Source organism: Emys orbicularis, chromosome 11 (genome assembly GCF_028017835.1).
Source record: "Emys orbicularis isolate rEmyOrb1 chromosome 11, rEmyOrb1.hap1, whole genome shotgun sequence".
Classification (NCBI taxonomy): domain Eukaryota; kingdom Metazoa; phylum Chordata; order Testudines; family Emydidae; genus Emys; species Emys orbicularis.
Window position 1 is genome coordinate 13,340,611 of NC_088693.1, and position 17,036 is coordinate 13,357,646.

Genomic DNA, 17,036 nt, shown 5'->3' on the forward strand with positions numbered 1-17,036 from the left:
CCAGCTTGTGTCTATATTTTGATTTTAATGAGACAAGTACTGAGAAACCACTTTCACACAAAGTTAGTGAACAGAATTAAAAATGCCACAGCTCTGACAGCCTTAGATACTCTGACTTCTGTTGCAGCCAGAATGGGATCAATGAGTGCTTTTTAAAGTCCATCTTCAAATCTCCATTACACGCCAATTCAATAAGTTCCTTCTGTTCTTCAATATTCAATTCCTTTGATGGTTTTGCTTCTTCGGCAAACGGGTCTTAAATCCAATTGTTGGCATCAGTCTTCACAGGAAAGTATTCTTGGAAGTTGTCCTTGAGATTTACCAAGTGCTGAAGAATATTATGTTTTACATTTTCATCGAGTTAAATCATTTCCCCACAAAAATGAATCTAAGAATGGCAAACAATCAAAACTGTCATTTGTCATATGATGACACCACAACTAAAGCTTGTTTATCATGGTTTCTATTTTGTCTTGCACATCAGACATGATTACTGATATTCCCTGTGTAATGAGAGATTTTGCTTTTAGCTGTTTTGAAAAACCTTGCAGCACCTTGATAGAGACGGGCAGAGAAAAACTGAAAAAGGGGTTTAAATATCACAAAAATTTCACCTTTCTGAATTAATATAATTAAGATGGTGACAGTATCAGGACACTTTGACTTGCATAAAAAAGCAGTTAGTTTTAAGATTAAGGCTTTAGATTAATAATAATTAGTGATAGTTTAAAGTTAAAAATCCAAAATGGCAGATGCAATAATTATGAAAGACACAGGGTTAGGGTATGGAAAGTTCCAGTAACTCATAGGAGGAGCTTTGCTATCCAAAAATAGGTCAGAGGGAGGTGCTCTACCCAAGATGGTGTCAGGGGGAAGAGCTTTACTATCTAAAAATAGGATGACCTCAGGAGAGGAGCTAGAAGCTGATTGGCTGAGATGAGCTTGAGAGAGCAGCCAGTATATTAGGCTAACAGCTAGCAGGGTAGAGAGAGTGAGTGACTGTCTGTCCTTCCAGACAGATAAGATCAAGCTGCAACTACCTGAAGAAGCAGCTACCTGGAAGTAGTAGCAGAAGCTCCTGAGACAGCAGCTAGAAGCTGCCAGAAGCATCAGCATTAGAATACAACAGCTATGGAAGCCTCTAAGGCAGACAGCCTGAGGAAGAAGGTGGCAGCAGCTTTAACTGCCACTACAGCGACAGCTCCTTCAGGACAAACAGCTACCTCGACTCAGTGGAGACAGCACCAGCCATCATCTCCGGTGCCAACCCCACCCAACAGAACAGAAGGACCCCTCAGATGAGTCAGAGGAAACTGAAAAGAAAGAGTGTAAGTCTGATTTTGCCATCTCCTATTAAAGGATGTCCGTGTGCCTGTCAGTAAAGCTGGATGCATGTGTTTGAGTGAGATCCACCCCACCCATCCTGCGACTGGCTGGATCACTGCTCACAGGATGTTAGTGTTAAGCAAATGATTTAATTAAATCTTTAACATTGTAATAGTCTCTTGTACATGCGTGTAAAAGTCATGCATACTACATTATATTAAATAATGGTATCTGATTATAACATTAAACACTAAGGCCTTTGTATATGCAGGGTCTCCATATGCCTATTACAGTGTAACTACTATATGATCTGTGTATTGTGTTTTTTTAATTTGTTGCGCCACTTTATTGTACGATTTTTAAATGTAATTCTATTGTGTTTACTATTTTATGTATTCTTGCTTCATTAGATACATTGTAGCTACTTATTTCTTTTAAATAAATATTATTTTGTTTTTGAAGAATTGCTGCTTGTGTGTCGGTTCTTGAGCGGAAGGCTGTATCCATGTCCTTCCAAGGGTTAGCACGATTAGCCTGCTCTGGGAGGTCCTCTGTGGGTCGGAGATAAACCCCCTGGTAATAACCTGGCAATTCCTTTAGGGTGGACCTCTACCTTATTACTAGGGCCCTACCAAATTCACAGCCATGAAAATCTGGTCTCCCCCCTGAAATCTGGTTTTTTTTTGGTGTGCTTTTACCTATACTATATAGATTTCAGGGGGGATATCAGTGTTTCTCAAATTGGGGGTCCTGACCGAAAAGGGAGTTGCAGGGTGGTCACAAGGTTATTTTAGGGGGGTTGCGGTATTGCCACCCTTTTTTCATACTTACCCCAGTATGTACAGCGAGGGTGATAAATGTGATAGCTATTTCCCCTCTCCCTTCCCCCCAGCTTGTGTTTGTTATGCTAAGTTCCTGCAAAGGCCTACTAAATAGCTAAATGCAACAAGCAGAATAATTGATAGTCCAGTATAATTGACAGTGGCTAGGACACCTGGCTGGTTGCTGAAATGCCCCCTACAGATGAGCCATACCAGCAACATCTGTCAATTTGTCAGTTTGCAAGGCAATATACAGACTCAACTACAAGTGAGACACCAGCTGTTTTTCCATATTATTGCTCATGTCACATATTCTGCTAGATACTATATTGTTTGACAGAGGAATAATTTCTAATTGCTTTCCTTGCTTCTCTGCTAGCATTATGTTTGTCATGTCCTTCACTGCTGGAAGAATCAGTTCTTCAGCAATTGTGTGAGGTTTCCCAGCTTTAGCAATTCTGTAACTAACTTTGTATGAAGCTTGAGTGCTTTATCGTTGACATGGGTTGTGTTAATAATGCACAGTTTTCCAGCCTTCAATTCGCTTAATTTTAATTTGAAAAATTCTGCAGGCTTATCTGTACACAGAGCATGTTTTGCAGAGGTGAAAGTAAGCCGGTACACCCCGGTACGGCGTACTGGCAAAAGCCGGTACGCCATCCCGACCAGCTTCCCCAGGTGGCAATTTAAAGGGCCTGGGGCTCCCAGCAGCGGCCGGAGCCCCGGGCCCTTTAAATCGCTGCCAGAGCCCCGCTGCCAGAGCCATGGGGTAGCGGCACCGGGGCTTGGGTGGTGATTTAAAGGGCCTGGGGCTCCGGCTGCCGCTACCACCCCAGGCCCTTTAAATTGCTGCCAGAGCCCCACTGCTGGAGCTGGTGTAGATTTAAAGAGCCCGGGGCGGTATCGGCGGCCGGAGCCCCGGGCCCTTTAAATTGCTGCCCGAGCCCTGCTGCCAGAGCCCCGGGGTCGCAGCGGCAGCTAGGACCCCGGGGCTCTGTCGGCAATTTAAAGGGCCCAGGGCTCTGCTGCAGTAGTGGCGGCTGGGAACCCCTGGCCCTTTAAATCACCGCTGGAGCCCCCGGCCACCGCTCCTACCCCGGGGCTCCGGCAGCAGAGCTCAGGCGGCGATTTCAAGGGCCCGGGGCTCTGCTGCGGTAGCGGCGGCCAGGGCCCCAGCCCTTGAAATGACCCCCGAGCCCCAGGGCTCCCAGCAGCCTCTGCAGCTGGTAACTCCGGCAGTGATTTAAAGCCGCCAATACCGCAGCCGGAGCCCGGGGCCCTATGAATCTTGATGTAAAGGGCCCCAGGCTCTAAAGGCCCCACCCCTTCCGGTTGAGGCCCTGCCCCCTGCTCAGGACTCCAGAGTACTGGTAAGTCCTTTAAATTACTTTCACCCCTGGTGTTTTGTAGCTAAATTATGGCTGAGTTTGGTTGGTACAGTAACTCCTCACTTACCGTTGTAGTTATGTTCCTGAAAAATGCTATTTTAAGCAAAATGATGTTAAGCGAATCCAATTTCCCCATAAAAATTAATGTAAATGGGGGTGGGGGGTTAGGTTCCAGGGAAATTTTTTTCGCCAGACAAAAGACTATATTTTATATATATATATATATATATACACACACACACACACACATATATACACAGTATAAGTTTTAAACAAATTATTTAATACTGTACACAGCAATGATGATTGTGAAGCTTGGTTGAGGTAGTGGAGTCAGAGGGTGAAATATTTCCCAGGGAATGCCTTATTGCTAAATGGTGAACTATCACTTGGCTGAGCCCTCAAGGGTTAACACGTTATTAATGTAGCCTCACACTCTACAAGGCAGCACGAATGGAGGGAGGGGAAACCAGCATGGCAGAGAGAGACAGACATACACTCTGTGTGAGAGAGAGAGATGCGCATTGCCCCTTTAAGTACGCTGACCCCACTCTAAGTACACTGCCCTTTTAAGTAGATCAGCAAGTTGAGACAGCAGCTGCTGTCAGCAAGCTCCCTCCGTCCTGAGCCTTTTTGTGTCCTGTCCCCCCCACCCTGCTCTATGGAGATGGGGTAAGCGGGGGGGGGGGCAGGAGCAGGGCGGCGGAGGATACCCTGACATTAGCACCCTTCTTCCCCCCCACCCCTGCACAGCAAGCAAGAGGCTCCAGAGAGCAGCTCCAAGGCAGAGGGTAGGAGCAGCACATGGCAGTGGGGGGAGGGACAACTGAACTGCAGGGCAACTGAAAGCCCGCTGGGCGGCTGCCGCACAGGGAATTTAGAGGAGCGGGGAGCTGATAGGGGGGCTGCTGGTCCACCCTAGTTCCAAGCCCCCCCAGCTAGCTCCAACGGGCTGCTCTTTCTGCAAGCAGGGGACAAAGCAGGTGGCTGCCAAACAACGTTATAAGGAAGCATTGTGCAAATTTAAACGAGCATGTTCTCTAATTGATCAGCAAGGAAACAACGTTAACCGGGATGACTTTAAGTGAGGAGTTACTGTATTAAACACTAATTAGAAAGCATTTTATAACACAGAACACACTATAGTGATTATCTACTCCTGGGGGAATTCCGCGCCACTGCACAATGCAGAATTTGTGCAGAACATTAATTCTGTGCAGAATTTCATTTTCCCCCACAGAATTGACATTGCAGAGCTGTTGGCTGCCACTAGGGGCCACTGGACCACATAGTGCCTGGCTCCCCAGCCCCCAAATAGAGGACACTGCTGGGATGTGGGGGAGGGGACTCAGAGCTGGAGGGTTCTCAACAGCTGCTGTTCCTGGCACACCCTAAAGCAGGGGTCGGCAACCTTTCAGAAGTGGTGTGCCGAGTCTTCATTTATTCACTCTAATTTGTTTCGCGTGCCAGTAATACATTTTAACGTCTTTAGAAGGTCTCTTTCTATAAGTCTATAATATATAACTAAACTATTGTTGTATGTAAAGTAAATAAGGTTTTTAAAATGTTTAAGAAGCTTCATTTAAAATTAAATTAAAATGCAGAACCCCCCGGACTGGTGGCCAGGACCCGAGCAGTGTGAGTGCCACTGAAAATCAGCTTGCGTGCCGCCTTCGACACGCGTGCCATAGGTTACCTACCCCTGCCCTAAAGAAAGGAGGCAGCATGCAGGAAACTCCATACAAGCCCAGTCTGACCAGCATCAGGCTGTTTCTTCCTCTGGATCCCTAGGCTCTGGGGGAAGGAGGTGCGGGTGTCTGGCCTGAGACTGGGATCAGGAGTGGGTGCGGGTGTCTGGGTTGGGGGGCATCCTATAGCTGGGCTTTTAGGGGGAAGGGGTGCCTGGGCCTGCTGCTCGGCTCTGGGGGTGACGGTGTCTGGGCCAGGGGGCTATATGCAGCCTCCTCCAGCCCCCCCCAATACCCTCTCCCAGTAAACACAAATCCCTCCAGCACCTCCCAATTGTACTTCCCTCCCCCCAGCAGTGTCAGGATGAAAAACTGAGAATCAACTGAAAGACCAGAGGGGCAGAGTTTTTCCCCAGATGTGCCCAGATGGCACATATGACACACTCAGACTGAGGTGCCCTCTTAAAATTAATTTGGGTCAGTTGATGTGGCACAGGTGCACTGACCTGGCTCATTCTTAAGGGGCAGTGTCACCCTTTAATAGGTGAATATGTGATTCAATGTGAAAATAAGCAAGTTTGCCAATTCTCATTTTTCCCCAGTGGCCTCTCAGCAAGTATTGTATAAAAAATACTTTCATATACTGAAAATGCATTCTCCCCCCCCCCCCCCCCAAATGAGTTTATTTATCAGCAATATAAATTAACTCTAAAGTACTTGCTTGGAGGTGAGCCATTGCATTTGATTCATTTACAATGACATCTAGGTTGCAGAATCTTCTGGGATGTATGCTACCTTCTTTTGGCTTTTTGGCGGGGTGGACAGTATGTCAAAACCTCATTTTGTTGTAGCACTCACCCATTCCTTCCATCCTTTGTATGCTGTCATAATTTACTATGTTCATCAAAAGGTGGACCTGATCCTGCAGCTCACATGTGAATAGCCCCATTGATTTCACTGACTACTGCCTGCCCCTTAGATTGTAAAATCCTGGGAGCAGGAACTCTCTCTCTTCCTATAGTTCTGGATAGCACAATGCACACCTATGCCACTGTAAAAATAGGTTTTTTTACATATCTGTATGTGCAGTATAAGACTGCATGGAATTGCAGAGACAACACGAGACAACTGAAGGAGACCACATTTTTACTTTGTGAAAACTACTTAGCTAATAATCACCAAGTGCACTAAATCAGAGCCATATGTTTTATAACTGTAAATTTAACAACAATTATTTTGTTAATGTAAAATATCATCAGTAAAGTAAAATGTCTACAACAATCAAATCTATATGAGCAGAGAGTACTTCATCCACATACTGGAAGATACATTGTGATTACAAGCAAGATAAAATAAAAAGCTAAAAGCAATTTAAAATGCAATGCCTATAGACCTGTTGTACATGCAATCAAAGACTCAGAACCAGGTCCTGATTTTCAGAGGTGCCAGGCCTCTGGATTCATTGGGAGTTTTGGACAATACAGCAATATTGTGCTTTTCTTGGAAGAAGTCCTCTAAACTTTATGCATCTGTAATCAACTGATATACTTAAGTAAATGCTATATCTTATAGTGAATACAGCTTAAAAGCAGTTGGCTGACATGTCTTTATTCAATTCCTTTTGCTTTCAGTTCTTCTCGAACACGTTTCAGATAATTAGGATCAGGATAACCAAACCTAGGGGAAAGAGAGAAGACTTGTTTGGGCCATTTACATAATGAAACAATATTTCCCAATTCTACAGCACCTTCCATTAAAATCTCTTAAAGCACTTTTACAAACATCAGTTTTGCAATGCTCTGTGAAACAAACAGGCCCTAATTTACAGATAAGAAAAGTGAGGCACAGAAAGGTTAAAGCTAAAATTTTCAAAAGCAGCCATTCGTTTTGGGTGCCCAAACTGACACCTTGAGCTGGATTTTCAGACCTGCTGTGTACCTACAATTCCACTTGTAGTCTATGGGAACTGTGGGTGCTCAGCAACTCTGAAAATAAGGCCCCAATTGTCTCAAAATAGGCACAGTGCTTAGGCAGAACTGGGGGTGGCATGGGAGGCTGCAAAAGTGGTGTCTTTTCTGTCTTTTGATCTCAGGCCATCCAGGAACCAATGTGAATCCTGGTACAAATTAGAACATCCTTAGGGTTGCTCTAAGTGATGCAGTGGGACTCTTGTGTTAACGGGTGGGGACATGTCCCATCTGCCTTATGAATATTTCAGATGGTTTACAATAAAACATTTCAATTATAGGATCTTGACATGTAAGTACATACCTTATTACAAAACTACCAATATTTGACAGCATGTTGTATACTAACAGTCCAGTTATATCATTCAAATGATTTAAAACAGAACCATAACTTGACGTGTGTATATTTAACCATTCATATTCAACCTTTTGAAACCTTTACTGGGAAGCTGAATGTTTTCTGGGGAGGGGAGAAGGAACTCAGGTGCTAGAAGCTATGGGAAAGCAGGTGGTGTTCAATGGCAGGACCTCAGCCCTGCAATACACGGAACTGCAGTTGTCCCTGCCTCAATGTCCCTGAGTTGGTTCAGGGATGGAACCTACATACGTCAGTCTTCATCTATAACTCCTGACCTCTGGCTGGGTTACTTGTGTCTCTCCCCTTCCAGGACTAAAAGGAATCTGGCCCCACCCAAAGTTCTAATGGTCGCATTAGTGGTCTTTCGATCAATTGTCCCAGGAGTTTGGCCTTCCTCTCAGGGCCTCTTCTATCCCTCTTTACAGGTTTCTTCCTTTCTTTCTTCAACAGGGCAGAAGTAAAGTAAGTTAGAGCAAGAACACAAAGCCAGAGTCCAATATTCCTGTTATTGTTTCTACTTCTAGTCAAAGATCTTGGCAGTCTTCACCCAAGTGTCAGTGTAGGGTAGGAGACCCAGACCTACCCTCTCCTATGGGCCCCAGCCCAGGGACCCTGGGTGATACAGTCAGAAACTTGTTTTGTTTAAATCTCCTGCTGCTTCTCTGAGTTGCTTCCTACCTCAGGGTCTTGCAGGTACCTGCCTGGTAATCTTCTCTGATCCATTCTGGCAGTAAAATGGTTTCTCTGGGCAGCTTCCTCTGGTCTGACCCTGAGGAGCTCCTTCACAGTGGTTCTTTCTTTGGATTGCGGCATTTTACCCTTGCTGTTGTTAGCCTGCCCATTGGCTGAAACTGGGGACATGACTGCTTCCTTTTTAACACTTTGGTGTCCATTCCCTTGTAAGGTCTATACAACTCATCATAAGGAGGATGTACTTCAGTTACTGTCCGCTATGTATACCCTTCTTGACTATCTGTTGTTCCTCTGAGGACAATATCATTGTGTCCATATCAAAGCATTTCAATTATTTCAGTATTTCTTTTGTACTGTTTTCCTGTGCCAGGGATATACTATTACTTTCATTAATTCTTAGTGACTTTGTCTGGCACTGCTCTCACACTGACATGGCCCTTACATGCCTTGGGTTGCAAAGGGCAGTGGCGTACAGCCAATTACCCGGATTCTACAGCACCTAGGGATTCCTCAATGCAGGGGGAATCTTCCCTTGCACCAGTAGGGCTGCTTTATGGCCTGTGACAGCAAATTGGTGCAAACCTGGCTCCCAGTTTGGCCCCACATCTTCTTTTAGTCTTATCCTTTATCACAAGAATATCTTTTCCCCTCGATAGTTTATACAGTAATATAGTTTACCATTTTCTCATGATAGTGTAGAGAAGTTTATTAATATAGTGCTAACCACTGTAATACTGTGGGTTACACAAATACTTGCACTAAACCCAGTATATAGTATATACAATTTCTGAGCTCCAGTAACTTGTTTTCTTGGTAAACAACATAAAAAACTCTAACACTGTAATTTTTAAAAAACCTGCCTGATTTGCGCTCTGGGTTTGGGAGGGGTCTCAGGGCTGGGGCAGGGGATTGGGGTGCAGGGTTGGGGTGCGGGCTTACCTCGGGCAGCTGCCGGTCAGTGGCACAGTGGGGGTGCTAAGGCAGGCTTCCTGCCTGTCCTGGCACCGTGGGCAGAGCTAGGTTCGGCAGGAGCTAGGACAGAGCTAGGTCCGGCAGGTCAAGCTCCTAGGCGCTCTCGCCCACAGGCACTGCCCCCCCAGCTCCCATTGGCCGGTTCCTTGCCAACGGGAGTGCGGAGCCAGTGCTCGGGGCTGGGGCAGCACGCGGAGCCCCGTGGCCCCACCGCCTAGGAGCCGGACCTGCTGCTGGCTGCTTTCAGTGCATAGTGCGGTGTCAGAACACATAGGGACTAGCCTGCCTTAGCTGGGCAGCACAGCCGATGGGACTTTTAACTGCCCGGTCGGCGGTGCTGACCTGGGTCACGACCTGAGTTTTAAAACCACTGATCTAGGAGGTGAGAAAAATGGGTTCATTTACATACTCAATTATTTTGTAATTTGACTCTTTAATTTGACTGATTTTTCTGTTTTGGTATGTATGTACGTATGTATTTATTTATGACCTCGGTGGGGCCTCATAGGACAAACAAATAATTTTAAAACAAATTTTGTACCAAATGTGCATGTTTTTACAGAATGTTCATATGGTATTTTTCATTCTGTATCTGGGACATGTGCTGAAGTGGGAGTTGGGGTATTGGTTCTTGGGGGATGGGTAAAGCTGAAACAGGGAGAATACTACCACATCTGCTCTCAGAACTGCTTGTTCTGAAGAAAGGAAGGTACTTTACAGCGAGAAGAGATCAGTTGAGTAGCACGCTTGACAGGTGACAGAGCCAGTGCCATTAACTGTGAGTGTCACACGGGGTGCAACGTAGAATTGTATTTGGAGGAATAACTGCACTGTTGTATATCTACAGTGCTTGCTTTCCCTGACCACACCGGCTCTGCAACAATAGAGTGTCTGAGTGGAGTATATAATGGTGCTTAGCCTTGCCTAAAGTAGGTGCAATTGCAATGGTGTTGTTAATGCCTGTGCATTACTGAAAGAAATTTTGTGCATTGATACAAGGGGCCTGTTTCTCCACTGCCTTGCACCTTGTGTAGTTATTTACGCCTGTGCAAACTGTGTGTAAAATGTATCATATCAGGATTCTTACAACAACCCACTTTGCACAGGCGTAAATGACAACACAAGGCGCAAGGCAGTGGAGTGTGACTCAAGATGTTTTACACAAGTGCCAGTAACTTGCAATGGTGCTAGCAATGCCAAAATGCTTTAGTACAGAGAAGGCTCAGGCCTGTCAATCTAGCATCTTTGGCAAGCACTAAAATCACTTAAAAATACTCACATTTCAGGTCCCCCATGCTTGCATGTTTTATGGTGAATATCATTCCAGGTGATAACATCATTTGCACCAGAAGTACGTGATTGCCCCACTGTGAAGATCAATCTTTGGTCAAAGGCCCTTTTAAGCAGCTGCAAAATTTCTCTTCCTTCCTTGTTATCAGGTAAGTATGCTGTTCGACTTGTTCCAGAGTATCGTCTGCCTGGGTTTGGATGGTTTTTCTGTTTTGTAAAGAATACAACGAAAATGGTCTGTATACCCAAGGCCCCTCGTTTCTGGGTCTTTAAATTTTTTTTCCTGAGAATGTATCAGTGTTTATTACAATTAAAAAAAATGGGGAGAAGGGCGGCAGGAGGGGAAATCAGTAAAAATCAAAAGCGAAGGGCAGCAGGCAAGAGGGTGATGCTTGGTACTCACAGGGGCAGAGGGATACCCAGTACCAGGATGTAGTGGGGGCAGGTGGGGAGCAGTGTCCAGTACTTACAGGGTGCAGCAGGGGACCTCATTATATAGCAGTTGAGGAAGGCTTCCACACTCTACGGGCCTGTCACTGCAGTGATCAGGCGACTTCAGCTGCCAGGACCCAGGACCCTTCCCAGGTCTGCTCTCCCACTGAGCAGAGGGAGCCATGCTGAAGGGCCAATGGCCAGGAGGGGAGCAGAAGACTGTGCCCTGTGAGTACTGGCTCCCCTGCCAGACAGAGCTCCCTCCCAACCCTTTAGAGAAAGTGGAAGGGACCATGCTGAAGGACTGGGGTCAGGAGGGTGTCTGTCCGATGGGGGGCCAGTACTCATAGGGCGCAGCATTCAGTTCCCTGTAGGCCTGTTGCTGCAGTTGGGAAGTCTTGGCTGACAGGCCTCAGCTCCCTGCCCATCTCTGAACAATTCCTGGGTCCCAAAAAAACCAAAGTTAGGGTGAAAAATTGGTAAATCCCCAAAACTGACTTTTTCAAAACCCCAGAATTTTTCAGAGAAAATCAGTAAATACCCAAAACAAAGGGCCTTATGTATAGCATAGATATACTAAAAACATGTGAAAACGAATCTGCCACCTCAATTTCTGCAATGCTATTAGCCAGGCTATTAGCTTAATGGCTATTACCCAGGATGGGTAAGGAATGATGTCCCTAGCCTCTGTTTGTCAGAGGGTGGTGATGGACGGCAGGAGAGAGATCACTTGATCATTACCTGTTAGGTTCACTCCCTCTGCGGCACCTGGCATTAGCCACTGTCGGTAGACAGGATACTGGGCTGGATGGACCTTTGGTCTGACCCAGTACGGCCATTCTTATGTTCTTATTTATTCCCATCTCCCCAAATCCATTCTCCAACTCCTTCCGTCTGTTCAAAATCACATTGCATGCTTAATTTTGACTTTGCTTTTCTATTTACACATCTTCTCTTTCACCTCTTCATTGGTTTCCTGTGTATCTGAGGTGTCACTGAAATTCACCCTCACTTTCAATAGCCTCACCAGAACTGTTCCTTGTTAGGATATCTCATCTCTCCTTTCCTCCCTGCCCATCCCCTTCATTCAATTTCTCACATTTTCTTGTCTTGTCTCCTCTCCCTTTGCTTTTCCCACTGATGTCATTGCAAGTGTTATTTGGTCTGCAGTAGTACCTAAGGGTCTTGATCAGGGCCCTATTGTGCTAGGTGCTGTACAAACACATAACATAATCCAAAGCCCTTACAATCATTTCCTCCCCCCAATGCACTACACACTTCTTTAGCCAAGCGCTGGGCCTGATTCTCCTCTCACAGCAGTTTTACACCAGCATCACTTCACTGATTTCAATGGAGTTACTCCAGATTTACACCTACACGAAAGGAGAAACAGGCCCTTTACGTATAACAGTGAGGGCTACCATTTTGGTTTTATCTTTCATTTGTATTGATTAATATTTGATATTTTTGTGTTTCCCTTGTAGCTCTGACCCAGCATTGGGTGTTAGTACTGCATATTAATGGCGCTCCATAAAGAAATATAATACAATGTGATGTGACATGAGATCCTATTTGGAAAACTGAGATTTGTAATGTATATTCAGAGTACCAGAGCCTAACAAAAATATTGGAATAAATATCTGCTGGATTAAAAAAAACCTCTCTTTAGGATATAAAAATGGAAAAATATTAGATTCTATATTCGAGTTCGGTTTTGTTAACTAACAGCTTCTACACACTTTCAAATATACTTACAGTTTGAACCCCACCTCGCATATGATATTCAATCGTAATAGTCCCACATTGAGGATAGCCAGGGATTGGATAAGGACACTTTGAGACAGACATTGTTCCCTCTGGTTGATTTCCTTGTATGAGTCCATAGAATGTATTACAGACAGGACAGGCAGGCTTATACTTCATTGCCACTTGGATGCACGCTTTGCAAAATTCATGTTTGCACTTTTGCAGTACTTCTTTTTGATGGATTTTATCCATGCAAATGGCACACACATCTTTGGCTTCCTCTCCTCCTGCTAACTTTGGTCTAGGTTGTTCTTTGGGAAGAACCCTATTCATTTTCCCGTCACCATCTGCATCCAGGGAAGTTCCTGTAGCACCTCTACCGCTGGTACCATAAATGAGAGGGGTCCCTTCTTTAATCTTTACAGGGCCTTCAATGTAAAGAAAGCTCCTGATGTGCTTTTCAGCAGCATGCAGAAGATCTGGTAATCCTTTTAAACTGAGTTTCTCCTCCTTTTTATTAAGTATTATACCTGGGTTTTCCAGTTGTAGTTTATTAAAGTATTTATTCAGTTGTTTTTTCTGATCACTTGAAAGATTCAAGCAGAGGTCTTTTTCAGTTATCATTGCTGAGGCCTTCTGAAATGCATTAATGAAGCTTTCGTAAGCATGTACAGACATATCTGAATCTTTGTTCTTAGGTTTAAATATGATGCATGCTTTCTGGCTCTGTGGAGAGCCCTTGTTTTCCATTATGGTATCAAATGTTTGATTTATCACTTCAATTTCTTTACTTAATATTGTTTCCAAGAGTTTAAGCCCAACAGAATCAACTTCAATTCCATTCCTATATGTGTAAGCTTCAGATGTTATTTTCATAGGTTTTTCAAGTGGGCTGTTCACGTTTTTTTCTTCAAGAAATTTTTTTGCAGCCAAAATCTCATTTGCTGGACCACGCAGTATTACTGTATTTCCTTCAATTTTGGCAAGAAGACTCCTAAACCTGGTATTTAATTTCAGTAGTGTTTCATTTAACTGGGAATTGTTTGTCAAAGAAACTTTTTCTTGTTTTAAATCTGCTATTCCTTTCTGAAAATCAGTGATAAAAGACTGCTGAGCTCTCTCTACTGATCCAGAACTCCCAACAGATATGAAGCTTACTGAAGTGAGTCCCTTGTCATTCTCTTTGCTTTTTATCTTTACGTTGAAACGTTGCTGTAATTCTTTAATTTGTTCTTCATAGACATGGTTAAAGTATTCATAGAGAGCTGATGGAACTTCAATATTGTTCACTTCATCCAAACCATTCTCATTCACATCTTCCAAATAATTTCTTTCAGAGTGTGAAAAATCAGTGTGTTGGTCATTTTTTATACGGAGTTCATCAAAATAGTGATACACTTTTTCAATATCTGCATAGTCTCCTGTCACTTTCTCGATGCCGTCGTTACTAGAATTTTTTTCTATTTTTAAGTTTGGGCACAGAGTGGTCACTTGTTGTCTTTCCTGTTTAGTGAACAGGTCGGTATTCAAGGTTGCAGACACATGGAGAAAAATCTGAAAATGAAAGAACAAGCAGAGATCATTATCAGCTTTCCTAAAATTCTCAGCTTGTTCTTTCAAATATTTAATTAAAAAATCTTTCTACTCTCGTTCTCAGCTTGCCAAGATTATTTTGTTTTTACTGTATATAAACACTCTTGCATATAGTCTTCTTTGAACTCATGTATACTGATATACTGCCATTAGTATCCCTATGTACACATGCATGAGAACCAATCCTGCTCCCAATGAAATCTGTGAAAAAACTCCCATCTTCTAATGTGAGCTTCAGTGGGGCAATGTAGAGGCCATCCACAGTTCTCTCTTAAATTGAGACCCAGTGCACATTAGCACAACATAAAAAGCAACTCATGATCTACTTTGCTAGTATTATTCATTATGCCACAGGAACTAAGGACCATCACAAACCTCATGACTCCAAGTGCAAGGCACACTTCTTTGACCTGCCTTCCCTATCAAAAGCACAGAGCAGTACAGACATTAAAAAACAAACAAACAAGCAAACAAACAACCCAAAACCAAAACCCGACAAAACAAAGCACTACATTAGATGTACAATTATCCTCTGGAGAGGATGAGAGAATGAACCACTTGTCATAGATGTGCCTGACACTTATTGTAGTACTGGAACATGCTCAGATTCTATGATGACAAGAGCAGTATAAGAACCTATATGGAATAGAATATCTGATTGTACTTATTAGTTCCTTTGAAAGGGTTCCTATATGTACCTCAGTAGCAACCCAGGCATACAAATTGGTTCTGAAAAATATAAATGTCCCCGGATTTCAGAGGACACGCACATGCCACAAACATAATTATGACTGCAAATCCCTACCACTGCATTACAAGTCACCATGCCATACTCTGTGTCTATATGTTAATTAGGGGTATGGACATGTCTCAGTGCTTGCTGACCAGGAAGTTTATAAATCTAATGCATACTAACAATTTCCAACTCTTCTATTCTGGCTAGAAGGTGAAATGAGCTCTTTCTCTCCAACTGATGTATGGCAGCAGAGGTGTACAGGTGTAAGTCATGAGACCTTGAGAGCCTGGTGAATTATTTTTTCTACTTTATATTAAACATACCTTTTCAGTAAATGCTCTAGAAGATGAACTGGCATCATGTTTTTCACCAAGCTGTTTCTTATCAGATTTCTTCTGAAGTTGTGAAAAGCCTGAAGTGCTAGATCGGCCCGAGGATTGTGTTGTAGGCTGGCTTTCTCCAGGATCCTCTACTTCTGAATCTGCCTGGATAAATATCTTCAGACTTTTGCCATCAATTTCTAGGGCATGGTCTTCACGTGATTTCACGCGGTTCTTATCTATAGTGAGGTGGGAATAAATTGGGGGAGAGGCGGGAACTTCTGCTTATTCTGGTGTATCAATGAACACTAAACAGTCAGATTCTCCATTGCTTTGCCCCTTGTGTAGTCATTTTCACATGTGCAAAATGAGTGTAAAAGGCTAACATTCTGATCTGGTATGGTTTTACACCCACTTTGCACACCTATGAATGATTACACAAGGGGGAAGGAAGAGGAAAAACAACCCCCAAGGAATTCACACAACATATATACTGTGAATTTTAAGGTTTGAAATGAGATGTGTTCAAGCCTCTTTTGTACTGTCCCAGTGCTGGGGCCATTAGGTGCTGGCCCAGTCCACAGCACAAATTAAGGCTCACCACCTAACTGTTATATAGCACTTTTCATCTGTGCATCTCACAGAGATCTATGCTGGCTGTCAGTGGCCACCAAGGTTCCCATCCATGTTCCCTTTTCCCTGACCGTGCCCCCACACTAAGGACCAAGATGTGGGTGACATAGGATCACCCAAAGTTTGCTCTACACAGAGTATCACAGCCGGCATGTGGCACAGCTCGCATACCGGACACAGAGAGGTTCACAGCTGGGGTGCTGCCTAGGGGCATAGCAGATATACCACCTTCCCATCCACATGCCCACAGGTGGCTACTGCTGGCACATCACCATCCTGCTGAACGTCACAGCTGATATACCATCCATCGCCCCTGCTGAGTAGCAGCTGGCAAAATGCTTTGAGTGGCACACACTGCTGCCATGCTGAGTGACACAGTTGACATGCTGACCTGTGACATGCTGCTGGTATGCCGTCACATTGTGCACAATCCCTCGGGCACAACTGGTGTGCTACTACCATGCTGTTGAGTGACATGGCTGGCACTCTGCATCACTGGGGGCACGGATGGCACACCCCGTGTTCCCCCACCCCCAGGGCATGGCTAGCACTCCCGGGCTGCACCCCCCACACTCCTGGGGCACAGCCGGCATACATACACACACACACACACACACACACACACACGGTACGGCTGGCACATCCTGCGAGCCACCCCCAGGACATGGCTAGCACACACCCCACGGCCCCTCTGGGGCTGGCATGCACTGACATGCTGTTGAGCTATATGGCTGCGCCCCCCGCCCCGGGCACACGGCAGGCACCCCCGCCCCTCTCGAGAAGCCAGAGTGGAGTGGGCCATGCCTTCCCCTCAGCGAGGCGCCGAGGGCACCAGCCAGGGGCCGAGCCGGGCCTGGCACCCCACCCCTCACCTTTCTCCAAGCAGAAGCACACCAGGTAGGTGCCCGGCTCGGGGCCCGGCTTCACGTCGCACTCGCCTCCCCCGGAGCGCCTAGCGGACTGGAAGTAGCTCTCCAGCTTGAGTGGCAGCTTGTCGCCGAACCGGGGCGCGGGAGAGACCCACACCAGGAGCGGGGCCGGGAGGGCGGCCATAGCGCGCGGGGCCTGCCGCT

General features: G+C 45.1%; 1 protein-coding gene across 1 annotated transcript; it reads right to left on the reverse strand.

Annotated features, from left to right (window-relative positions):
* Positions 1–6,353: 6,353 nt before the first annotated feature.
* Positions 6,354–17,030, reverse strand: DTX3L (deltex E3 ubiquitin ligase 3L). Its single transcript, XM_065413332.1, has 5 exons — positions 16,836–17,030; positions 15,334–15,569; positions 12,691–14,235; positions 10,493–10,710; positions 6,354–6,900 (listed from the first exon to the last, which is right to left on the reverse strand). Exons 1-5 carry the CDS (start codon positions 17,014–17,016, stop codon positions 6,831–6,833), a joined length of 2,250 nt encoding a protein of 749 aa, XP_065269404.1. The 5' UTR covers positions 17,017–17,030; the 3' UTR covers positions 6,354–6,830.
* Positions 17,031–17,036: the final 6 nt, after the last annotated feature.

Excerpts from the sequence above, each read along its gene's own strand:
- DTX3L (XM_065413332.1), bottom strand. The coding sequence starts at position 17,016 with ATGGCCGCCCTCCCGGCCCCGCTCCTGGTGTGGGTCTCTCCCGCGCCC. Across the intron at positions 15,570-16,835 it reads GTGCTTCTGCTTGGAGAAAG|ATAAGAACCGCGTGAAATCA; the intron begins GTGAGGGGTGGG and ends ACCTCACTATAG. Across the intron at positions 10,711-12,690 it reads TGCGAGGTGGGGTTCAAACT|AAAAACCATCCAAACCCAGG; the intron begins GTAAGTATATTT and ends TTTACAAAACAG.